This window comes from Anastrepha ludens, chromosome 6, assembly GCF_028408465.1.
Source record: "Anastrepha ludens isolate Willacy chromosome 6, idAnaLude1.1, whole genome shotgun sequence".
In the NCBI taxonomy this organism is placed as follows: domain Eukaryota; kingdom Metazoa; phylum Arthropoda; class Insecta; order Diptera; family Tephritidae; genus Anastrepha; species Anastrepha ludens.
Window position 1 is genome coordinate 100,749,630 of NC_071502.1, and position 25,756 is coordinate 100,775,385.

General features: G+C 35.8%; 2 protein-coding genes across 8 annotated transcripts; one reads left to right on the forward strand and one right to left on the reverse strand.

Annotated features, from left to right (window-relative positions):
* The first annotated feature begins 188 nt into the window (after positions 1-188).
* Positions 189-25,460, forward strand: LOC128868694 (uncharacterized). 5 transcript variants are annotated; one of them, XM_054111090.1, is made up of 2 exons: positions 189-311; positions 24,015-25,460. In XM_054111090.1, exon 2 carries the CDS (start codon positions 24,017-24,019, stop codon positions 25,178-25,180), a length of 1,164 nt encoding a protein of 387 aa, XP_053967065.1. In that variant the 5' UTR covers positions 189-311; positions 24,015-24,016; the 3' UTR covers positions 25,181-25,460. The 5 variants fall into 5 exon arrangements, with proteins under 5 accessions (XP_053967065.1, XP_053967069.1, XP_053967070.1 ...); XM_054111094.1 differs by lacking the exon at positions 189-311 and adding an exon at positions 517-538; XM_054111095.1 differs by lacking the exon at positions 189-311 and adding an exon at positions 674-710.
* Positions 4,305-15,456, reverse strand: LOC128868692 (BTB/POZ domain-containing protein 3). 3 transcript variants are annotated; one of them, XM_054111088.1, is made up of 2 exons: positions 15,266-15,456; positions 4,305-5,942 (listed from the first exon to the last, which is right to left on the reverse strand). In XM_054111088.1, the coding sequence occupies exon 2, from the start codon at positions 5,940-5,942 to the stop codon at positions 4,554-4,556; it is 1,389 nt and encodes a 462-aa protein (XP_053967063.1). In that variant the 5' UTR covers positions 15,266-15,456; the 3' UTR covers positions 4,305-4,553. The 3 variants fall into 3 exon arrangements, with proteins under 3 accessions (XP_053967063.1, XP_053967064.1, XP_053967062.1); XM_054111089.1 differs by lacking the exon at positions 15,266-15,456 and adding an exon at positions 15,038-15,177; XM_054111087.1 differs by having other exon boundaries at positions 4,306-5,942; positions 15,251-15,455.
* Positions 25,461-25,756: the final 296 nt, after the last annotated feature.

Below are 25,756 nucleotides of genomic sequence, written 5' to 3' on the forward strand. Positions count from 1 at the left end.
ACATGGAAAATTTTGTTGAAAGCTAATAATTACAAAGAAAATTAAAAAAAATATATATAATTGTATAGAAATGTATATATACATTGCTTTTCCTTCCTGTGGAGAGTTACTGTGCAAAAATTTATGCGAATATAAATACATTTTGCACATCACTAACTGCAACGAACAGCTGAGACCATTTGCTTATTAGTGTTCGATAAGCGCGAAGCGCTAATCTTTCGTTTTGTATATATTTTTGTTGATTTTTCTTATCATTTGAGGCACCGCAGTGCTTTTAACTAAACAAAAATATCACACTGAAAGTGTAGCCGGTAAGTTATTGTTTATTCTTTATATAAACCACGAACGCTAAGCTATCGCTACCGGCGTCCAATTTCTCAATGCATTCGTATTTTGCTAGTGGAGGGTTTGGCCCTAAATTGGGCCTAACAGTTTTTTGACCGTTTTTAATTTTTTGATGTGATTAGGCGTACATTTCTTGGCTAGAGAGGAGAATGTAACCTATTAAATAGGTGCTTGTTTGAAATACAATTTAAAAGTTGAGTATTTAGTTCTACTTTGCTTAGAAAAGCAAGCATTTTTTTATATGTATGTGTGTGCATATACATATGTATATATACTATATGTAGAGTGAGTACTGTTAGTAATTTGTATTTGTTTATTTTTAGTTTCGCTGAAAAAGAGTTGTTCGAATACTAATCGTCATTCCGGTAACGCAAACCCAGCTGTTTTGGTTTACTTTTATTTTCTTATATTATTTATTTTTTTTTTGTTTTGTTAAATACAAGTTGTGTTCAAACCAGATTTGTGAACTTTTTTACAGTCGAAAAGAGTTTTCGACACATTTATTAATCTTTTTTTAGAGGGAAAAATTACTTTTCCAGCAAGAACTTTTCTATGTAAACATTTTGTATAAACTGTTTACTAAAGAACATTCAGAGTGTTCTTAGAAGAAGACCACTAAAGCGTCTCCTCAAATTTGTGGTTTGTATCTTGATGTTGGTCTACAAGTGGAAGCTGCTGTACATTTACACCAAATCCGCATGGTTTTTATGGCAAAAATGAGCTATTTCTTTATCTGCTGTTTCGTGCCCAGTATGAAGATTGAGTTCATGGCCAATGTTATTGTAACAGCATAAACATTTTCCATAAATGTGTGTAGGTGCTGCGAGAGTAACAGCCCTTGGCTGTCATGGGCCTAATCGTGACCAATCGACTAGCACTCACTCAGCACCCCAATCGCCTACTGTGGTCAGCGTTTTTAAATTAACTTAATTCAATATCTGGTCGCAGATCGAAGTCCAATCGAAGCGAAGCTTTTTATTTGAAACCCAGTATTGGCTCTATCTTAGTTAGTTGGCTCATTGGATTTGGTTATAAAAATATACATATTTTGTTAACTACTATCAAAATATATCAACTACCTTGAAATCTTGTTGTTGTGTTTAATTGAAATTGATATAAGTTATATTTACATAGTTTTGGTTTTTTATTTAATTTAATTTTTTTTATTTCATTATAAGGTGCGTTTCATAATCATAAGACACCCCTAATTTTTCAAAGTATTTTAATTTATAGATTTTAGAGGAATATATAAATTTTACACATCGATTAAAGTAACAAAAGCTATCAGTTTCATTACAGAATTTATATATTTTTTTTTAACATAAAGAAAATTTTTAGCAAAAACGTATTTCCAGGCGTTTCAAAATGATAAGACACTGTTTAATTAACACGTTCCCTGTCCGCTGAGCCACATATGGTTCAGGAAACGTGCGCCTGATAAGCACTGATACGTTCCTGAGCCATATGTGTGTCAGGGGGTATATGAAACTTCTAAAGCAAATTATTCGACTGGACGTGCTGGTGCGATAATAAAGTAAAGAAACACGCCGGGACATACGAAAAAATATTTTTATTTTACGCAGAAATCACAAATTATTTTTAATTATTTCTTATTACGACACTCCCAGGCTTATCCAAATCAGCAGTATCGGGGTCACGCGCTATGGAAATATCATAATTCCAGACAAACCCCTCTTCTGTGCACAGTTTATATATTTTCAAGCCGTATTTATGAGCTTTTGATGGGTTGTATTGACGGAAAGATATCCTGCCTCTAAACGGCATCATCGACTCGTCAATGACGATACATTCACCAGGTGTCATTAAGCTCTTCCAGTTATTGATAACAAGGCCCAAAAGTGGTTTTATTTTGTATAGACGTTCGTTTTGATCCCTCGGAGCTTCATTATCAACAAAGTGCCAGCAACGTAATATTGACGAGAACCGATTATATGACATTTTACATTGTGAAATATTGGACTTGTCGGTCAATTTTGCATTTTTGTATTGGGACAGGGAAAGTGTTAAAGTGATCGTTTAACAAAAGTATACTTTTTTTTTTCAAATGGCGATTGTTGACGTAAACTCTTCTGACTAATATATCCCAAATGTTTTCTATTGGGTTCAGATTTGGCTAGTACATAGTTTCTATGGAACATTCGGTCAAATACTGCCTTGGTTCCCTGCTTACGTGGATTCGGGCATTGTCTTGCTGAAAAACGAAGGGCACTTCCCGATTATCCTGAACAAAAGGAACGAGACTATTTTCTAAAACGTTTTTGTAGTCCCCAATATTCATAATCTACGCCAAACTGTTGTTTTTGAAACCTTATTTTGAACAACAGCGGCCAAGGTGGCGCAAGACTTAGTCGAGTTAGAAGCTTTTCTTTTGATTGCTTGCTGTTCTCGACTTGATAGTGATAGTTCTCTTCCAACGGGTTTCAAAATGTTGTAATTCTCAGGACTCTATAAAAAATTCCTCACACCGACTTCTGCCTGTTTTTTTTTTCTTGTAATTAATTTGATTGACAAGCCTAAATCCTTGTAGGCCAACATTTTTCCACGCCCCTCTTGTGATTTCAGGTTAAATTGAATAAAATTATAATTAAAATCATCCAAAACAACAATCAGCACTTTCTCTCTTTAGAAGCTTATTTTCGACTAGTGATTTATCATTATGAAACGCCGAAAATACTAGCAAAAGTGCAGCTTCTTGGAAAAAAATAACGGTTCCACAAAATAGAGTGGGCTTTCGCAACAGAAACAATTGATGGAAGTCTTAAGTCTAGATATAACTGTAAAGCTACTCCGGAAAGTAAAAGCGAGCTTATGGTAGTTCAAAAATTGTCTTATGATTATGAAACGCACCTTATCTTTGTTTTCTTAAAGAGTTCGTCCAAATCTTATATTAGTATTTATTAATACTTATGACGAAAACAGTGAACGCCGCACGCAGTAACTTACCGCAGTCCCTTACCGTGCACAAAAACTCACCCCCGTGAAAAACTGCGTTCTTTTAATTACATATTTACACAATTGATATTTTTGCTTACACACATTTTCACACATCCGCGTTATCAGTTACAATTTTTCATTGTTTAATAAACCAAAGCCAAAAACCAACAAATGCAAATAGTTCATTTACCTATAATTAACATTATTCAACAGTATTTTTTAAGCTATTTTAACAAAAATTATCATTTTTTTAAGCTTATTTTGTAAATGATTTCGAAATGTGCTGCTTGGCATCACTGTGTGGTGAGGGAGCAATCAGCTGAGTCGGTATTACGGGATTTTTTTTAAAATCGTGAAATAAAATCTACGGTACTACGATGCGGAAGGAAGGAACTTTTCATTTACATGGGGTTCTCATTAGTTTGATCGGAACAGCTGAGTCGGGATTGCGTTTACGGTGTTCACTGTTTTCAGCATTAGTGCTTATTAGTAAATACACGAATACATACATATGTAGTTTATATTTCATGTCAGAAGAGGGGATCGAACCACGAACTTGTTGCAGATAGGTCACTCATAAACACACTCGACACTATGGCCCACTGAAACTGTAGCCTAATAAATTTAGTCATTGAATAATACCATTTGGAGAAATTAGAAATTTTTTGAATTTCAAATGAGTTTGTTTTTTTTCTACGGCGAAAGTAGACACAAAAGAGAGTGGTTTAAATACAGGTGCAAAAGTGTGTAGATATGAAATAAAAAATTATTTCGCCTCACAATCTGTACAAAATCGATTATAATAAACTGGTTTTTACACATTCATACCAGAAAAGGTTAAATTCTGTTTAATGAGTCAAATCTCAATATGCGAAGATGCGGGCAAACGCGCGTGTGTTTGTTCATATGCATCCAGTATGAAAAAAGGTAGTATACATTGGTATATGTGGTTTATTGACCTGATAGCTGCTACTAAAAACATTGTACTGTAGCCAAGCAAACATTTTAATATTGTTAAGAATTTTTTAAATTTATTTTTATTTTATTTTTACTTACATAACAATAAATTTATTACATAAACTAAAACTAACGCAGCGCTAGCCTCGGAGGATTTCGGCTGGCATGTTGATGATGTTAAGAATTTTGCTTTATATAAATTAGCGTAAATTATTTGATATCATGTTGAAAAGATCTAAAGACAAATTGCTAGCTAAACATATAACATGGGTTTGAAATTGCATCCCTGAAAAATATTAAACTAAATTTGTAAAGCGCAAGCCCTTGACCAGGCTACCAGATTGCATTGGCACGTCCCGAAAACTTACACCATCCACGACGTCCGATTGTAAGCTACACGGATACTCCGAACCGTAGGCATCTGTACGCCACACAAGTCTGATTTTATACTCAATATCAGGGGTAAGCAATAACCCCTCCCCCCACTCGATATTCATATCACAATTGTATCTTGTCATCTGCTTTGTGACATTGTGTTGCCAAATAACGGTCTCGATCTCCGCATTGTGGTCTAGATCGCTTTCTTCACTCTCATCATCGCTGCCGCTACTGTGGCGCATCTGTTGATCATTGGCGCTTGTGGCAGGCGCTAAAATTTCAATATACAAATTTTCACTATAATCACTGGGTACGTTGCTTGTGTAATGGGTCAGCGGTGATAAGTTTGGCGTCAAACGACTACAAATGATAAGACCGCGCAATGCAATAAAACGATTGCAATTTACAAATACAGTCCATTCGTGGCTGTCCTGTGTGACAGTGAAGGGTCGGCATGCCTTGAAGTAGATGCGTTCGATTAAATTACATTGTTGTTTTTGCTGCTGTGAAGACTTGAGCGCATCTCCTTCACTTTCGACAGCACTGCACGTAGGCAATTGTAGATCATTGATGATCAGCGCACAATTTTCTTGCTCTAAGCCTAATTCATGGCATTCGTGCTGACACCACTCGTATACGAACCACAATAGCTGCTTTCTAGTCTTCTCGCTGCCATTGGCTGCAATGATTGCCTTGATGCATTCTTTGGATACATGCACATAATGGTTTTTATGCGATGTCATAAATTGCAGATTATTAAGGCAGCAGCGGGTGAAAAACGACATGCACACCTCCAAAAGGTCACGCAGATCCATGCAGACGCAAAGCTCAAGCGCAGGTAAAATATTGGTGTAGCGTAATTTGCGTGCTATTGCCAACAGACAAGTGTTAGTCAGATCCGTAATTAGATATTTCTCAGCGCAATAGTACAGCTCGATAGCCTCTTCTAGCGAAAGAGTCTCGAAGTCAATGACACCAGCGTAAATGTAATTCAAAAGCATTTGAAACGTTTCGGCACTAATGTCCAAAATTTCGATTTCTTGTTGTTGCTCGCGAAGTGGCCCATAGAACATGGCCTCGAAAACTGGACTGGCTGTGGATAATATTAATTTGTGGCATTTTAGCTGCGCGCCAGCAATGTGAAAAACGCAATCGTAGTATTTCTCAGTACGTAGAAGTTGTTCAAAGCGGCGACCAAATTGTGCTACCATTGTTGTGCTGTCCATAAGCTGATTGGCCAGCTGAGCGGCCTTGGACTGAGACGCTTGTAGTGGTTGTGAAAAGCTCGGTGGTAATATGGAGTTCATCTGAAAGAAGAATGTATATGTATGTATATTAATATTATTATCTATTTAATCGTAGAAAATATTACTAAAACTTTCAAGGGTAAATATACAACTATCGTATCCCGGATTTATATTCGACCAAGGATTGTCACTTCAGCAGCATACGAGTATACTATATACGGAATATTTATTCTGCTACACCAACGAGAATTTTTATAGAGATAAGGGATGGAATGCAGGACCCTTAGAAGGGCTAGTATACTAGGGCTGCAGACCTGGGCCATTCTGGTACGTAAAACCGTTTGATGTGCTGTGAATGGCACCCCGACGAAGCAGCATTTTTCTTGAGCCTACCGTTAGATGAGGGAAAATTGGTGTTAGATGAGGGAAAATCAGAGCGAAATAGTTTATTTGCAGGCAAAACAATAAAATTAACTTGATTAACCCTTTGGGGTTGGAGCCGCTCGACGGGTGAGCGTCGCTGAGAACGAGAGGTATTGGAGTGCGCAGTAATGCTAATGTTGAAATGCCTTTGTGGGTTCCTTATTGCACGGATTTCTCTTCCACTTGACGAAGTAATTCAAAGTGATATTCGTCAGAACTGTCACTATTTAACGTATCATCTTTAGATCGCTTAGCCTCCGTGCGTAGATAAAAAATATAAAAAGCCTGCTGGTTCCTTTGGCACTCACGCTGAGAGACTGAATCGAAGAACTGAATATTGTTCTGACTCTACCGTTGTCTCACATTGTAAGTTTACATTATAAGGAAGATAAGACTTCATCGCTAATGGCTCCTGATGTCTTTGAATGAAAACGTGACTCCTTTACTGTACCTATACGTTATCTTATCGCTCAGAACGACAGACGTCGCGAGCCTTGGAGCTACGAACTAATTTGGGCCGCCATATGCCGACACGCGTCCGGAACGGTAAAACAGCTTGGGGGGCTATATGCCGACATTAGTCCTCAAAGAGTTAAAAACTGGCAAAAAAAGTATCACCTTCGTAGAGAAATGCTGGGATATTAAATATTTTGTTATTTAATATATAAGTATGTAATTACTTATGGCATTTGTGAGGAAAATATTGTGAGGAAAACTATGTATTTTAAAATTTCGATAAATTTGCTAAGTAAATATGTCCAAATGTCATGAGTAATTTCAACAAATTAAAAGAATAATTAAAATTAATGAACCAACAGTTTATTTACAAACGAAAACGTAAATCATGATTTTTCCACTTTATAAAACACTTTCTTGATAAACTGTGCATGTCCATACATGCTAAATGTTATTGACAGTTTGTTGTGCCGCCTTAAGCTTTAATAACTGCTTATAAACGTCGATGCATACTTTTTACCAATACCTTGGTTTCATTAGCTGCAATTTTCCCTACTCAACACTTGAAGCTCTCCTTAATGACGCCTTTGATGTTTTTTTGTGCTTTCTGATTCTCCTTTCTAAGATCTCCCAGACATGCTCAATTGGGTTCAGATCCGGTGATTGAGGTGGAGTTTGAAGCTGCTTATAGTGGTAAATAAGCCATTCGTGCACGAGATAAGATGAGTGTTTTGGGCCATTGCCTTGTTGAAACAAGAACCCTTTAGCATGCAGTCCAAATTTAACGGCACTATCATGCAAATTATTCTTCAAAATGTTTAAATACAGATGTTTGTCCATTTTATCACCAATAAAAACTATTTTTCCTACTCCAGATGCAGATATGCACCCCCAAACTATTGCATTTCCTCCTCCATTCTTGACGGTAGGAATAAGATTTTTTTCATTTAGTTGTGTATTTTCTTTTCGCCAAACTTTTAGAGGGTCATTTGCTCCGAAAACATTAAATTTCGACTCATCACTGGATATGACGATTTCCTAAAACGAATCTGTTCTTTCTGTTAATATCTGAAATGTAGGGCTTGCGGCGTGCCACTCTACTATGATAACTATCGTTTTGCACACAATTACGGACTGTTTGTGGGCTTACTTTTTTACGAAAAGACTCTTGAATATTTCGGCATAGTATCGTGGATGTTATTTTGGGATTTTGCGCGACTGATGCTACTATGATGCGTTCCTCGCGTGCAGTGAATATTTTTAGCATCCTGTTTGGTGGTGATTAGCTTCCAATTTCCCAGTATTAACGTAATTAGCAATAACATTTTGCACCGTAGAATGCGATTTGCGAATTTCTTTGCCGATTTCGCGCAGAGACTTGTTTTCCAAGTACAATTTAATAACAAATTTACGCATTTCTAATGGTAAATCCGCACTTCGTCCCACTTGTCACTTTCAATCGAGATATAATATTATGCGCAACTGAAACTGAATCGGCGATAAAAACTAAGAAAAACCAATTTTATGTCGTTTTCAGCAATACTAGTAAAAACACAAACTATTTTTACTCTAACTTTTGTAGCAACAATATCATGAGCTGAGAATACATTCTCATTGTGCATAGCGGGCCTAATGCCCGTATATTCTGCAATTAATAAATTATATCATTCATCAGATTAAAAAAGAAACAGCATGCCGTACAAAAAAAAACAAGGCTTTGGTTTTCTAATAATTTAAATGAACACCCTGTGCATCCATAGTCTATACTACTTACATAAGTAAACTATTGAACATGTATACACAACGTGTAGTTTTGCTTGTTCATGAACTTGAAAATGCTTCTATGAATGATGATATTTATATCGACCACTTAAAGGTGGCCAAACTCCATTAAGTAATCGTGATTTGAATAAATTGTATTCGTAATAATTTATGATTTTTTACGCATTCTGTTTTCTGCAAGGTCAGAATATATTTTCCACGTTTCGCATACTAATCAGAAATATTCTAGATTTTAATTAAAAAACTACCAAAATCACGTGCTAAACTTGAGCTTATGTTGGCTGGTTGTGTTTAGCAGCTAATTTCCAATGATCCATGTGCCTAAAATGTAAAGTAAGAAAACCATATTGAACATAAAAAGCCTAATTCTTATAAGAAAACCACATTGGACCATTTACTGAATCACAGATTAAATTGGGCAAGTTAGAAATTTGGGGAAAAGTTTTGATAGTTGATCTCACTTAATTGGCGACTTATAAATTCGATGGGGTTCCCTGTTTTGTCAGATTGGCCCCAATTTTCTAGATAACGGTATTTGAAAATTCCTCTTGGGGCTGCTTCTAAATGAATTCTTATTTAGAATCAATAAGAATCATGTTCGATGCAAAAAACAATTTTAGTGTGTTTTATTATATACAGCCATAGTCAAAAGTATTTACACAAAGCTTGAATTTCGCATAAGTTCAAGCACTTGCTTTAGTGTGAAATATGCCGTTGTTGTCTTTGAATTTGCAGCAGTTATCTTTGCATACTCCAAGTATTTCAACAACAACAACATTTTTCAATACGGTTGTTTAACAACAACGAAACGAAGTAGAAAGCCTAAACAATGTGAATACTTTTGTGTAAATACTTTTGACTATGGGTGTATATTATTTTCATTTTTTTCCTTAGTAAATCTGCTTGAATTTTAAATTTTTTTGGGAATAACTCGCGCAATTTTAAATACATTGTGCTTTAGTTGTGAACGGAACTGTATTTTAACATAACCTTAAATTTCCCAAAATCATCAAGATCGGTTCTCACTTTAAAATATCCAAAAAAAAAAATATATATATATCAAAGGGTAACCGCATATTTGAATTTTTTTTTTTTGGGGTGTGTGAGGTAGGGTTCATAATAATTTCGCGGAAACAGAAAGTACTATATTTGCTATGCAACTGCGTTAAATGGTGTAGCCACTAAAACAATCCCTCCTCCTCTTCTGGGGAGACTCCCTTCCTGGAACTACTTTGCATTACTTCGGGAAAGCCCAGAACGGTATCCATTAAATGGACCAATACTATTCACCCACGTCTATTTTCCAATACCTCCTAAACGATTTTCAATAAGCTCTGAATGCTTTTCTGTCATGAAAGAGCATCTCATAGGGACCATATGCCGAAATTGTGGCGCATTACATATACATATATATATAATTAGCGCGTACACCCATTTTGGGTGTTTGGCCGAGCTCTTCCTCCAATTTGAGGCGTGCGTTTTGCCGTTATTCCACATATGGAGGGACCTATAGTTTTAAGCCGACACCGAACGGCAGATATTAGTATACCACAAATTGGTTAAACAAATAAAGGCATGTAGGTAAATATCTCTATATGTATGTATATGCAGCCGGTAAAATTGCATTGAAAATTAACGAGGAAAAAACAAAATATATGTTGATGTCCAGAAAAAACGATCTGATACCTGGTACAATCAAAATCGGGGCATATGAGTTTGAAGCGGTGAAAAATGACACGTATCTGCAGTTTAAACTAAGCCACGACAACGCAATGAGCACTACAATCGACGAGAGAATACGAGCAGCAAATAGAGCATTCTACTCACTTATTAAACTCTTTAAATCGAAGCTGCTGAACAGACCTTGCAAAATTTCGCTGCATAAATCTAGAGTCCGATCAGTTCTATCCTACAATAAGTGAAAAAGGCAAAGTATTCGAGAGGCAATTGGTGAGGCAAATCTTCGGTGCAGTCATGGACAACGGCAAGTGGTGTATAAAATGGAACCATGATTTGGACCAACTTATAGGAGGGGAAAATGATGTGCGATTCATCAAAGCTCAAAGACTAAGATTGCTAGGCCATACCATGAGATTGGACCCCACGAGAGCTCAACGAAAAGTAATTGACGCTAAAACATTTGCAACGAAAGCAAGAGGCAGACCAAGATCAAGATGGATTGACAAACTAGACGTTGATATGAGGAAACTCAAGGTCACCAATTGGAGGGAAACAACCAAGGATCGGGACAAATGAAGACATTTTGTGCAGCAGGCCAAAGCTCACACAGAGCTGTAGCGCCAAATGATGATGATGATTATATGTATATGCTTGTGCCTATGTATTTATATTCCAATCTGCAATTGCGAATGAAGTGCCTCATTTGTAATCATAAATTTGTAGATAGTGTACTGAAGTACCAAGTTCGTGCGCACTTGCTATGAAGCGATAAGTGCCAGCTGGTCACCTTTACGCAAATCTGGACAGGTTTGAAGATCACACATTCAATAATATCCACATTTGTTTACATTAGACTAGTATTTGCAAACAGCTTTTCAAAAATGACTGAAGAGCGTTAAAGGTGTGTATTTAGAAGTCGGCACGTCGGCTTTTGTTTGTTTATCTTCAGTGTCTACTTATCAAAAACTAAATGGAGAATGTACAAGTTAAGGCGGATTTGATTCGTCATTGATTGCCGGCATGTTTCTGCGGTTGACTGAGTTAAATGGGGTTTCGCGTGAATAGAACAACACAAAACTGGTTTGCGAGAATACTATAGCGAATAAATTAAATCACCAAAGAAAAAATGCGAAATGTGAAATACGTAGAAAAATCTTTACCTGAATAAAAATCACATTCAAATAGAAAGATATAAAAAATAATTCAAATGAATATTAGGTATATAATATATTTCATGGAAAATCGTAGGAATGTTTTTATTCCCACACTTTTTTGAATACATAATAATGTAACGGCAGTATGCGACATAAAAAAATGTAACCAAGTTGTACAGTAATAGTTTACAACTGAATTTTTTGAGATACCTCAAAGTTTATCGCCTCCAGCATACACAAGATACAACAAATCGAATTTTGTGAGGTGTAAAATATTATGTATTCATTATTGTTTTTTAAACATACCCACTTACTCTTGCCCTGATCTCCTCGTGGGGCATAAGGTTAAGCCTCTAATTCCTTCACTTTTAGTTTGACGTAGGCAATCTTAAGCTAGAACTCATACCAAACATTTCAGCGCCTTATTCAGCTAAAAAATGTGTCAGCTGAAAACCACAAGGCCCGGAATGCTAGATGTGGAGCTCTAGCTTTAAAGCATTAATCACATATTGACCGCCTTCAAAGTGAACGTGTTTTGAAGAATGATGGTCCATGTAATAGTAGATATACCATTCACAAGCTCATTCGACTACTGCAGTTGAAGTTTTGTCTACGAGTTTGTAGTAGCTATCTCGAAATTCACTTGAAATTGGAACCACCAAAGCATAGAAGTTATTGTAAATCCTTTTTTGCTTTTTACCTTATTTAAAACAGCTTGTCTTTGGCATCACTATTACATTATTTTTTTTTATAGCTCTCGCATTGAAAATCACACTACCATAACCCATTTCACAAAATAACTCAATAATTGCCTTTTAGTCATGGTTTCGAAACTTTCTATGCCCTTCGAATAAGATATGTAAATTTTTTAAAACCATCGAGAAGATCTGCGAATTTTATTTCAAAAACTAATAATAAATTAAATATGAACATATTCTAAAGTATCTTCTTAGTATATAAAGGGTCTTTCAAAAGTGTCGCCTAGGTGACGATAGTGAATAATTCATGGACGGTACATCTTTTTATGTCATCTTTAACCCTTAACGAGTGTTGGCATATTGAAACGTTTTACCGTTTGGGACGCGTGTCAGCATATGTCGGCCCAAATTAGTTCGTAGCTGCAAGGCTCGTGAAGTTTGTCGTTGTGAGCGATAAGATAACGTATAGGTACAGTAAAGGAACCACGTTTTCATTCAAAGCCATCAGGGGCCATTAGCGATGAATTCTTATCTTCCTTATAATGTAAACTTACAATGTGAGACAACGATAGAGTCAGAACGAATTTCAGTTTTTCGATTCAGTCTCCCTGCGTCAGTGCCAGAGGAACCAGTAGGATTTTTATATATTTTATCCTACGCACAAAGGCTAAGCGATCTAAAGATGATACGTTAGATAGTGACAGTTCTGACGAATATCACTTTGAATTACTTCGTCAAGTGGAAGTGAAATCCGTGCAATAAGGAACCCACTAAGGCATTTCAACATTAGCAGTAACAGCAGTTTGTTTATAATTATTTTTTGATTTTAAGAAATGTTTTTCTTGTGTTAAATAAAACCTTAGTTTTTATAACGTTCAACGTATTTATTTTCTTTACTGCGCATCCCATCGTTCTCAGCGACGCTCGCCCGTCGAACGGCTCCGTCCCCAAAGGGTTAATATTTGTCAAGTAGGCAGATGCGCAATTTAGCAAAATGGAGCAACGCGTTGAAATCTTTGAAATCTACTATGAAAATGGTCGATCTTTAAGAACAACATATTTATAAATTGGTTTTTTTTTTGGAAATAATGGTCGGCAATTCATAGGTCTGTGAAAACATTTCAAGAAAAGAACTGGCAGACTGAAAACTGGACATATCAAAATCAACCTTCAACATCAAAATCTAGACGTTCTCAACATTCATGGCATTCATGAATTGACTGTTTGGCGAATGTTACCTGTAGACGTGCACATTTAAATGCTGTCATTTTTAGATATAATTGTTAAGAGTTGTGTTTTGAACAAAAAGACCTGCAGAAATCTAATTGTTTCATGTTTTACAATACTTTAAAACAAATGCCTTGAAAAAGTGAGGCTAAGTTACTAACATCGTATTTTTATCATTGCACCATGCGAATGAGTACTTATAATCTTATATATAAATATAAGTGGCGCTTCCACCCTTTTTTGTGTGTTTGGCCGACCTCCTCATCCTATTTGTGGCGTGCGTCTCCGAACAGCAGATATTTGTTATGAGGAACTTTTTCATGGCGGAAATACACTCGAAGGTTTGCCATTACCTGCCGAGGAAGACCGTTATCAGAAAAAACTTTTTCTTCATTTTGCTGTTTCATGGAGATTGGAACCAACCTTCTCCAAATTGCGAATGATAGTCCCGCACCAACACATTCGGCTACGGCGGCCGCAGTTGAAAGAAAAAGCACGTAATTTTCCTGCTCTGAAGGAATATTTTTAATTAATGAGGTAAAAATTTAACTTCGAAAAATGTTGTATTAAGTCAGAAAATGATTTTGCAAAAGGTTTCATTGCCGCTTTATCAAATAATTACTCGTAGTTATTTGACCGAATTCAATGTTCATCAGAATTAGCTGGTAATATTTTTAACTTCTCCATCCATTTTTTATTTTTTTATTTATTTATTTTTTATTTTTTTTTTTTTATTTATTAGTTACTATTTTTTACTTTTATTTATTAATTATTATTTTTAATTCTATTTAATTATTATTTTATTTTTATTATTTTTATTTTTGTTTATACATTTTTTTTAAATTCTGTTTAATCTGTAAATTTAACATAAAACACAATAAAATATAAAATTTTAGCTACTACAGCGTTGTACACAAAAGTAATACGCAAATTCTTTAAACGCCCAACAGGTTTCTAACATATGAGATTCATAAATTTCGTACTATTTAACTTTTACATTTTACACTTTTTGTTTACTTGATTGCCTCATCAACGACAGAATGCTGATTTATTAGTTTTACAATCGTTCTACTCGCTCACCAATCAAATGCAATATAAAGCAAGCAGCATTTTTATAGGATGTTTCAATAAGACTGCGTGTTTTGAATTTTTTGAAATTTGAAAGTAGTGCTTAGCTTCTTTCTTTTTTTTGAATGAGGTTATATCTGGTAGACGTGCGTTTCTCATTCCTGAGAAATATTTGTCGTCGGCATTTTGGACCTAGTGGTGGCTCAATTTCATCAATGACGCATCGAATCTCGTCTTTCGTTCTCCACAAAGAGAAACCCAACGGCGTCAAACCGCATGTTTTTGGCGGCCAATTCGCTTAGTAGAAATTCTGAAAAACTCTCACTACTAAATCTCAATAGTGGTACAAGCAAAGCGCCATACGATTGCGGCATAAATATTCAATTTTCCTAATGGGCTACCCATTATATAGTACTTATAGAACGTAGTTGTTGACATAAATGCACCAAATTAGATCAGCAAATTTTTTTTCGATATTTGGACAAATGGATATGTCATGCGTAATCAAATTGTCTTTTACCTTCAAATACTATACTATTTGGAAGCACTCTTGCATTCTAAAAAAGGGTAATATTAACTAAAATGTATATTCCTGCGACTCTTAGAAATATAATAAAATAAAATACGAGTATGTAGCTATTGCACATTCACTTCCAAATATACATACATTTGGTATGTCACACTTGCGAATTCGTTACATAAATGTCATTGCTTTTGTTCACTTAAAAACAGAAACGAGTATCTATGAAAATGTGGAAAATTGCTTTTGATCAGTAATTCATATTAGTATCGCATGCAAATTACCAGCTGTTCCGTTTTATTTTGTTTATTATTTTATTCGCTTTTGTTTATATGTATGTGTTTAAATTCTCAGACTCACTTTAATTTAATTTACCCTTTGAGAACTCGTCACAACACTTTGATAATTGAGTTAATTACTTTCTCCGTTTTTTCTAAATATGTTTATGAATATTTAATTCCAAACCAATTATTTTTAATCTAAAAGTATCTTCCGTTCAAATCTTAGAGGCGTCTACACGAACTTTGCGCCTTAACGACTCATTTGCGTTTAAATATTTTGCAAAATTCTGATACCTTTCCAGCGCACTCTTTCGAGTGGCGATTATGTGTGTGTTTACAAATCGCTTCATCGATCTACGCCGATTGTGAGTGTAACAAATGCCACTCAACTCGCTTTATGTTAATGTGAATGAAGAGACTGACAAAAGTTTGCTCAGTTGACTATTCTCGCCACAAATATCCTCATCCTATCATGATGGGCCATCGTTTTCGCGATGATCTCAATGTGTACGAGTTTACAATCGGTGGTATATTATGCCAGCTTCTATTCTCAATACATTTTCCAGACTCAATTGTTTTGTAGGTTAATTTAAGAATACATGGTCTCGTAAAGTGTTTTCTTTTCTTCTCGAGATGACATGGCATTCGGGGAGACGATGCATTGATAACTCTTGGGATGAGTCGCAAATGTGCGCGACCATATCCACCGCGATCACCACTAAGGGGTATACAGGGTTTGATTGAACAGTAATGAGCCTTATTTTTTATAAGCAGTTTTATTAAACCTTTTGCCTTATACAACTAATATTCTTCAAAATAGGACCCTTGAGTGTCAATACACGGCTGGTAGCGGTCCTTCCACTGCAGGAAACATTTTTTAAACTCATCTGCCGGAATCGCGTTCAATTCGGCTGTCACAGTTTTTTGGATCGCCTAGATGGAGTCGAAACGCCTCCCATCCAGCTTTCTTTTCATGCGCGGGAACAAGAAGACGTCCGGAGGGGAGCGAAGGAGCACTTCTTTGTAAAATGCCGCGTTTACAGTGCTTCCTGGAGGTACAAACTCCTTGTGGACGATGCCTCGAGAGTCGAAAAAGATGATCAGCATGGTTTTGACCTTGGATTTCAACATGCGCGCCTTCTTGGGTTGTGGCGACTGGCTCGTGCGCACTCTCTCTCTCTTGCCCTCAGGATCGTACTCAAAGCTCCAGGTTTCATCTCCTATGATACAATTGTCTAAATTATTATCCTGTTCGTCACTCTCCAATACTTCACGACTCTTTTCCACGCGCAATGCATTTTCGCCACTGCAAAATCCTAACACACTTTTAGCGATGGCCGCACTACTGGCACTATTACGTTCTGGATATTTGAGCAGGGTAAAGTTCTACTTATCCAGAATTAAACCAGATATAATCAGCATATGTCCGGCATATGTCCAGCATGTGAAGGCATTCCGTATGATAATAACCAGCTCTTTCCCGTAAAGATGTCTATAGGAATGCTGAGTTCATACCTATTGAGGTTTATAAAGTTTTTACATCTTTTGTGTTGGTAACGTACCAGTAAAAATTTTGCCTGGCGTATTTCCATTGTGTGGTGCCAGTAGCAGTAGTCTTTTAGTATTTTCTCCTGAACTCTTCTTTATTGTTCCAACGCAAGGAGGGACTCCGGAATACACTTATAAGTACAATATGATAAATTATGAATCCGCACCAAAAACTAGCATGGAAAATAGTTTACGTTTGAACATCCTTTTCATACCCACATTTAATTTGAATCACCCTAATGGAAACTATGGTGTTTGTATTCGAAATATCTCAGAAACAATGAGCAACTTTTGTAGGTGATAGCATTGTCGAGCACTACACATTTCGTTATTTGCTTCTCGCAAGAGTTTATTATCTCAGCAACGCGAATGTCTTATAATCAAACTCATATGCCGAATATGGAAGGCCTTAAAAAATCATTTTTTTTGGAAACCCAGCCAGGTGACATTCCCACGGCAAGTTTATGTTCCGTTTTAAGATATCATACATCGATGACTCTATTTACATATATATTTCAATCTGATCTGTATTTCTGAAGCACTTTTGGTCATTCCGAGGTAGAGTTATACTATATGGATAAGAGCTGTAATGATCTTCTTGGTTTCATTTTCGCTCAGTACGACAGCATGAATTGCCACTTTTAAAATGATAGTTTTATAGTCCGGGCATAAACGGATAGGGTCACACTCTTCATATAACATATCCCGTTGTGTGCAGCGAACAATTGTCAATCTCTTAGTATATATCCCTCCATATGTGGTATACATATATGTATGTATATACTTATGTATATGTATTTATAAATTAGCACTCAATGTTCTCGGTGGACACTCTCATTAGTTGAATGAACTCCCACCAGAGAACTGGTCGAAACGGCAGAGCATGGGGCCAGTTAGTTTATAATGCTTTTCAGTCTCAATGAATTAAGCTCATACAAATGTATGTACATGGATACACAAATATACAGACATGAATATTTTTGTTTGTGTTTAAGATTGTAATTTGTGTATTTTGATTTTCAAAAACCTTTATTTTTGTGTTTATTACTCTTTGCACGTGTTCAGTTTTTTAAATGTATTATTTCGATTATAATCATTAAGAGCAAGTTTCGCTGTACCTACCATTTAATAAATACATATATTGATAAGTTCGCTGATAATATTTTACCAATAATATACATATGTATGAGTATGTACATTTGTATATCAAGCAAATATATGAAATTATCTTTAATACAAATGCCTAAACTGTTGTTAATTTTTATAATACTTTTTTACTACTTAAAAGAAAACCGCCAAGCTTGTACATAATTCATTATTTACAACTTTCTCCAAAAGCTAAGCCAATTTATTGCTGCGAAGAGATTAGACGAATTCAAATCTACTATACCTATGCTCACTCAAAATTTGCCTTCGAATAATTAAAACTACTTTGGTATTAGAAATAAGGGAAAAAATTGTGTTCGAAAGCTAATCGCTTATAGCTGCGTGTGCTAATATATCTTTTAAAATAAGCTTCCGTACAAAAAGATTGTGAAAACGCAGTAAAGCAAAAAATTACCTGACCACTTGGGCGCCTTTGTTTAATCTTCCCTTAGGCGCAATGTCTATTGCAGATAAAAATAAAGTTATTTTTGCAAAATAAAAAAAAATGTATATATATATATGGGAAATTCATTATTTTTGCGTAAATTTTTGCGCAAATGGTTTGAAACTGTTTTTGGTCGATATCTAGCTCCTGGGCGCAGCTACGACTGTTAACATGCCGGTCAATTTCGGTTATTTCTATGATTTTATCGACATTTTCTTTAACATCAAAAATGCCTGAACGGAATCGACGAAACCAAAATTGGCCGTAATTTGCTGTTACAGTATCGGCACCATAAATACCGTTCAAAATTTCAGCCTGGCTTGCATTGTGCACTGTAAAATATACCGAATTTTCTCTTTGTTGGCTTTCATTGTTGAAACCCTGTAACTCACAACTAAATGGAACAAACAAAAAACAGCAAAATAATTTTTTAGTGTGAAATGCCACCTTGACAACGAGCATAAACATTAAATTGTGTGATCGACACTTGACGAAATATTGTATGTAGTGATCAATCTATCGAGAAAATAATCTATTTATTTTTCCCCAAACTAATATATTATATAAAATCAAATGTTCTGAAAATATTTAAATACTGAAGAAACCTACAGTTTGATGCATTAGCAAAAAACATTGTCGCTTCAATCAACTAAATCAGGTGCGCCTAACGAAAGATGAATTTTTAAGTTATATCGGTAGAAAAATGAAGATAACCTAATACTTCGTCAACGCCTGCATTATTTTATTTTACATCCATGTTTTTCTCCAAAAACCGCAAAAGTGAGCACTTATCGAGAGGTGTAGTCAGATATGCCAACACATTTTTCAGTCGTAAATATTTACATTCTCATGTGAATACCCAAAAAATAGTTCAAATGCTTTCTTCAATTTTCTGCTTTCCAAGATTTGTGAGAGTAAGTACAAAATTCGCTCAGAAAGGCCGATAACTATGAAAAAGCACGCGAATTAAGTTGCGAAGAGGATGCAAATTTTATTTTATTCGTTCGAACAAAGACGGACATTCAATTGCACTATTTTGATTTTATAACTAAACAAAAACTACGATTCACAAGAGATTTAAGGTTTACATATGAGAAATATACGGTTTCACTAAAGTTTAAAGATCGAATTTAACAAGCATTTTTTGAAGACGTTCAATCGTATTGGCGGCGTATTCAAAATGTAGCCTAATAAATGATTTAACCGGAAGTTTAAAGGTATAGAAGTCAGAGGGCATATGCCGCCGTAGCCGAATGGATTGGTGCGTGACTACCATTCGGAATCCAGAGAGAATGTAGGTTCGAATCTCCGTGAAACATAGCGGTCGCCCCTCAGCAGGCAATGGCAAACCTCCGAGTGTATTTCTGCCATGAAAAAACTCCTCATAAAAAAATATCTGCCGTGCGGAGTCGGCTTAAAACTGTAGGTCCCTCCATTTGTGGAAGAACGTAAAGACGTACGCCACAAATAGGAGGAGGGTATACACCCAGAAAGGGTATACGCGCCAATTATATACATATATATATACCATATATATGCCTTACAACACCTAGTAGAACTTCGAAGTTAAGTAATTGATATGAAATAGTAAAAGAGAAAATTACTTCAAGGTATTTCGCACTAACACTCTTTAGGAAACAATTTGATAAACTGTAAATTGAAGGCAAAATGTTAAAAATCTTTGAGTAAGTCGTAACTGCACTCTGTAGGTTAATTACACAAAGAGCCTTTAATTGCCGAAAATACCTTTAAATCATCTGGGTAATGTAACAATTTAGTGAAAGAAAAACCGGGACTGCCGTGATACAGTAAACAAAAAGTTGTCTACGGTGAAGAAAGAAAAGTAGGTTTGCGTTGTGAATTTCGCTCTTAATTTTTTAGAAAAAGATGGTGTGACTAATCTCGCTATTAAATTATACAATTCTTTATATTAACAGCCTTGCTGAAATTACTATCTTTGCCACGTGTAATCTCATAGTTTAACCCTTGCCGATACTCTCATTCCTCAAGGATGATAGAATACAAGATTCGGCAAACCGCGGCAAAATTGTGAGAGTGACTTCGGGTATATTCAGAAACGCATTATAAATGCGCAGTAATTGCAGCGCTGGCAGCACTGTCAATGTGACAAGTGTTGCAATTGATAGATTGGCAGTATTAAAATTTTTCCTGCAAATAATGCGTGACGTTTGATACAAAAATGGCGTTTTCGAACGCGATGCATTTGCAGTACTGCCATATTTGCATTTCTGAACGCATTGCCAACACTGCAAAAGTACGTTGCGCATTATAATGCGTTATTGAATATACCCTTGGGCTGCTACGTCATGGAAGATTCAGCAGCAGAATTGTGCCCGCTCACTTCACACGTATTCTTCTACTCGTCCAATTACAAGGCTGATAAATTACGAAGCTTGGTTATCGGAAGCACAATTGTGAGACCAACTTCGGCTGCTACATCATAGCGGATTCCTCAGCAGAATTGAAAGGGATTGGTGCGTTGTTTTTTTCGCCATATCACCAGAACACCCTTCATTCCCTGTTACGTCAACAACTCATCTGATTACTTCAAATTTGAAGAGGGCAGGTTAGCGGTCTGTTGTTGGACACACCTTCTGAACTCTTTTTACCATGCCGAACACCATTTCATATGATAGGTTATCAATTATCATTTAGTGAAAATTCACACCATACATTCTTACGAACTCATACATTTATTTACAGAAATAAAGACAACGTTTTGCTGCAAAAATATCTTCCTCAGTTCGATGTTGCCACGAGTTTATCGATTTATTCTTTTCACAGGCTTTTTTCAAAACAACCTTGAACTGTGCGCTGGCGCATCATCCGTATCCAAGCTGTAGTTCGGTAACTTCTTCACTATTCTTTTTATTGGTACTATTTTTGTACCTGTTCGAGCACAACCATATGTCTATACGCCAAAGCCAAATTTACCATCATCGTCAGGCATTGTCAGTAATAGCTCCAATAAGCCATGGTGTGAGTGCTTGTAAAAAGGCTTAAGGCTATGCAGAAGAGCAAGCGAATGGTGGGATGAAAGGAAGCCAAAGGCAGCATCTTGATATGCTAGAATTGTGTTGCTACTATATATGTATATATACGTATGTATGCATGTATATATGTATGTACGCATGTGTAGTGTCGGCAAACACAACGACCGCAAAGCATTTCAGAGAAACAGGATTTGCTCGTATCTTAAAGACTTCTTCCAACCGATTTGCTTTTGCTATTACCAATTATAAAGTAAAATGCTTTCTGACAAGCAAATATAAATGCTTTCGAACAACAGTTTAAGGACATAGCATAATGTGGTGTTTCTATGTGGATGTCGCGCAAAACAATTAAATGCCTGGACGTTTTACTATGAAGAATTATTATATGCACTGTCCAGGCGTTTTGGGGGCTAAGGTAATTGATTTAATTTTTTTTTTTTTGGTTTTGTTTAAATTAATGCATAATATCTCAAAAATATTCGAAGAGGTTATGAATTTTGAGCGTCCTTTGCTCAAAATCTACTGAACTAATCGAAATTTAGGTTTTACACAATACTTCTTCACATAATTCACCAGGTATTCCTTCGACCTTCTTTTGTTTATTTTTAATAATTATATCTCTTTCAATAAAAAATTAGCCAATTTTTTAGCGGTTTTTTGGATTCCAAGTGCTATGAAAAATTAAAAAGAAATATTCCAGGGATACCTCGGAAAGCATCATCGTTTGGCGCTACAGCTTCTTATGAGCTTTGGCCTGCTGAACAGTTTACCTCCATGCTGCTCTATCCGTTGCCGTTTCCTTCCAGTTCTTTAGATTAAGCTTTTCCAAGTCTTCTTTCACTTCGTCTATCCACCTCGATCTTGGTCTTCCTTTTGCTTTATTTGTGTAGGCGTTCGCTTCCAGAATTTTCCTTTGGACTCTTGAACTGTCAATTCTCATAACGTGGCCTAGCCATCGTATTTGTTGCGCTTTGATGTAACATACTACATTTTCGCTATTAATAAGTTCGTCCAGTTCGTCATCCCATCGTATGCGCCATTCGTCTTGTGCGATTCTGACTGTATCAAATATTTTTCTATTTCCTTTCAAATATTTGCAGTTTTTTATATTTTTCACTCAACGCCCATGTTTCAACTCCATAACACAGCACTGGTCGAATTACGGTTTTATATAGTGTCAGCTTGCAGGGTCTGTTAAGGGGTTTTGATTTAAAAAGTTTTGTAAGTGATGCGTACGCTCTTATAGTGTTTTTGTATGATAATACTCATCGAATTATCTGTCAACAGTTTGCAGCTGAGATATGTGAAAGTACTTACTACTTCAAATTCGTGTTTTCCAATATTAACCTCTTTTAATGGATGTTTGTTCTTCAGTCTGGAAAGCAGCATGTATTTGGTTTTTTCGTTGTTTATCTTTAGTCCAATTTTTGCCGTCGCTGCGTCAATTTCGGAGAAGGTTAATACTAATGCACTCCTGATTTTACTGACTATCGCTATATCATCGGCGTATGCAAATAATTGAGTTGTTCTATTCATTATATGTCCAGTTCTTTTGCATCGTTTACCTCGTCTATTAAACGGCACAGCATTAGGTTAAAAAATGTTGATGAAAGTGTGTCGCCCTGTCTTACACCACTCAGAGAGGTGCATAAATATGTATTTACGTTCTCTGCACCACTCTGTATGTAAAAGGCTTCAGATTTATTATCCAGATTTTATATCCTTGGAAAACACATCCGTTAACAAATGCATTTTGTTTTTTGTTGTTGTTTCAGCACACCGCAAAGCAACTTTTTTTCGAGGCATCTCCGGAGATGCACTGCCACACGTTAAATTTTAATTATATTTTGCAATGAAAATTTTAGAAAATTTTGATCAAATGTTGTTTTATGCAAATTTACTGGAAATACTAACACTGTCTGTAGCGCCAAAACTAAGTCTTAAAATCATTCCATTTTTCATCGAAATAACCTTACCCAATCAACAATAACAATAACAACAACAGTATTTTAACCATTTGGCATGCTTTGAAAAACCTACCGTGAAGCTTTGCTATGGCGCTTGAATTGGTAGCGCTTTACTCGTATGCAAGGCCTTGAACATTTTATGAAAAAACGTACTATCGAGTGACAGACAGCAAAGAAAAAAATAGCGGATTCTGTTTATGCTTGGGCAGTGGTACAGTTGGGTTAGATGGCTCTTAGAACTTAGTTCTAGAATCCTGCGAAGAATGCTTATTTGAAATTGAATGATTTTTTAGTGCGTCTTTCTCTACTCGCCTACTATTGTAGGTTGTCTGGCAAATGATAAAAAAAGTGTTTTCAGTTCACCCTTCGGCAAGCAATGACAAGCTTGCCATTAATCCAGTTCTCATGAAAATCATTTGCCATTCGGAGGCGACTTATAGTACAACTGTAATTCCTCATGCGACTCATGGCTGCCGTATCTACACGAATAAATTGCCTTGACACCAAAAGACTTGACATCGGATCGATACTTTCACTGCTAGAATTTTTCACAAAAGATTTGGTTTTTTAGTAATTACCAGCTTGCACGTTTTTTTCTGTAGTATTAGACTCTCTCTCAAGAATTTTTATTTTTTTTAATTCTAGATTTCCTAGTTTAGTTATTTATAATACTTGTAATATTTGCTTGTTGTAATTTTTCACAATAATTTTCTTTCATTTCAGTTATGCTTATATATCTTTTTCGCATTTTGATGAGTAATAAATTTCTGTTTTTCCTCATATGTGTGGTGAACTTGCGCGATTTCTTGGACAACCTACACAAATATGAGTTCAAACGTCCACCTCTTGAACAGCTTTATAGTAAAAGTCAAATTAAACAGTGCAAAGAAATATACGAAAGTTTGGATTTTGATTACCCATCAGCTGCACACAATGTCCTCAGCTTTTTGGGTTCTAAAACCAAAAGCCGCAGACGAACGCAAATATATCGCACCAAAAATGGCGATACAAAAGTCATAGCAAAAAGCTATCCAGGAAGCCTAGATATTATTAAAAGTCTCGCTTTTCCGCTAAATCGTGAATTGTTAAAAAGAGAGTTCCTCACAAACGCTCAACACTTAGACTTACAGTTCTGTCCACATGAAAGTATACAACAATTTGTGAATTTTTTCAGCATTACTAGCGGGCACAACGAAACAACTGTTTGGCTTTGTATGGTCACTAATGCTCAGCTAATTTTACAACCCTATTTTGAAATGCATGGTTTTCCAGTGCCGGCGACCTATGGTATATGTGGGTTCACCATATTTCAAGAACATGTTGGCAAAACTCTAGACCATTTCTATAACGCAAATTTTCGAATTAAATTACGAATAGCCATACAGCTACTTCAGGCAGCTTTGAAGTTTACAAATGGTTTTGAAGGCTATCGTGTATATATAACCGATTTAACCGCCGACAATCTGGTCTATAACGTTAAGCGTGATAAGCTTTATTTCATTGATTTAAACACGGCCTACATCGTGGATGCGAAAAGCGTAATAAATACAGAGGCAGTTGATCATCACGAACTCATTGAGTGCAACGATTGTTTCGCCTTCATACCGGATCGATTGTGTCAAAATAGTATAAGTGATTTGAATTTACTAGAGTCATGTCTGTTTTTGCGTGAAGACTTGAAAGGTGATCGTACGAAAGGCTTTTTAAGCCCATTGCCCATGCAAGTACTGGTTAAATATCCACTCTTGGTGCGATTGTTAGACTGGTGTGTCGAAGGTGGCGATAGCAGTGAGGGAAACACTTTTGAAAATATGGCGCGTTTCAGGGCGACTATTAATTTAATAGAATTACTTAAAAGCATACTAAACGATAATAAAGTGATATTATAATACTAGTTACTGTATAAGTGAAAAAGGGCACTTTTTAGTATTGTAAGTGTAGATCAAATGAGTTTAAGTTAGTTGGAAGCAAATTTTTATTAATGTGTATTTATAAGCAAAGCATAGATTTAAGAGTAAAAATTTGTTTATTTTGTTCTACGTTGATAATGAATATGTAAATGTTAGGTTATGCAAAAATAAGTGTAATTTTTTACCGCTTATCCATTCGTAGAGTTGTTTGTGACTTTTTAATTGCAAATACATTTAATTTCTTTTTTATATACAACTACTTATTGCTTTTTCATGCTTTTATTTTCGGGACAGCGAATAACTCACAGAAATAACTCGCGTCTCACGTCTCCACTGTCAAAGTAATATTAAGGGACTTCGTTTATTTGCAAATCTACATTAACCATACACTACTAAAGTCAGGGTGTAAACCACTCATTGAGTTTTATTTCTTACGGTGCTCACACTCACCAACGTGTGCCGTCACCCGTAGGATACACAAAATTGAGCAAAACTTATCCCGTAGAAAACAACTGCGTTTTGACGTGACAACGTCTTATAATTCGATTTAACAGG

Bases quoted from the DNA above. Each gene is read 5' to 3' on its own strand.
- LOC128868692 (XM_054111088.1), bottom strand. From the start codon at position 5,942: ATGAACTCCATATTACCACCGAGCTTTTCACAACCACTACAAGCGTCT.
- LOC128868694 (XM_054111090.1), top strand. From the start codon at position 24,017: ATGCTTATATATCTTTTTCGCATTTTGATGAGTAATAAATTTCTGTTT.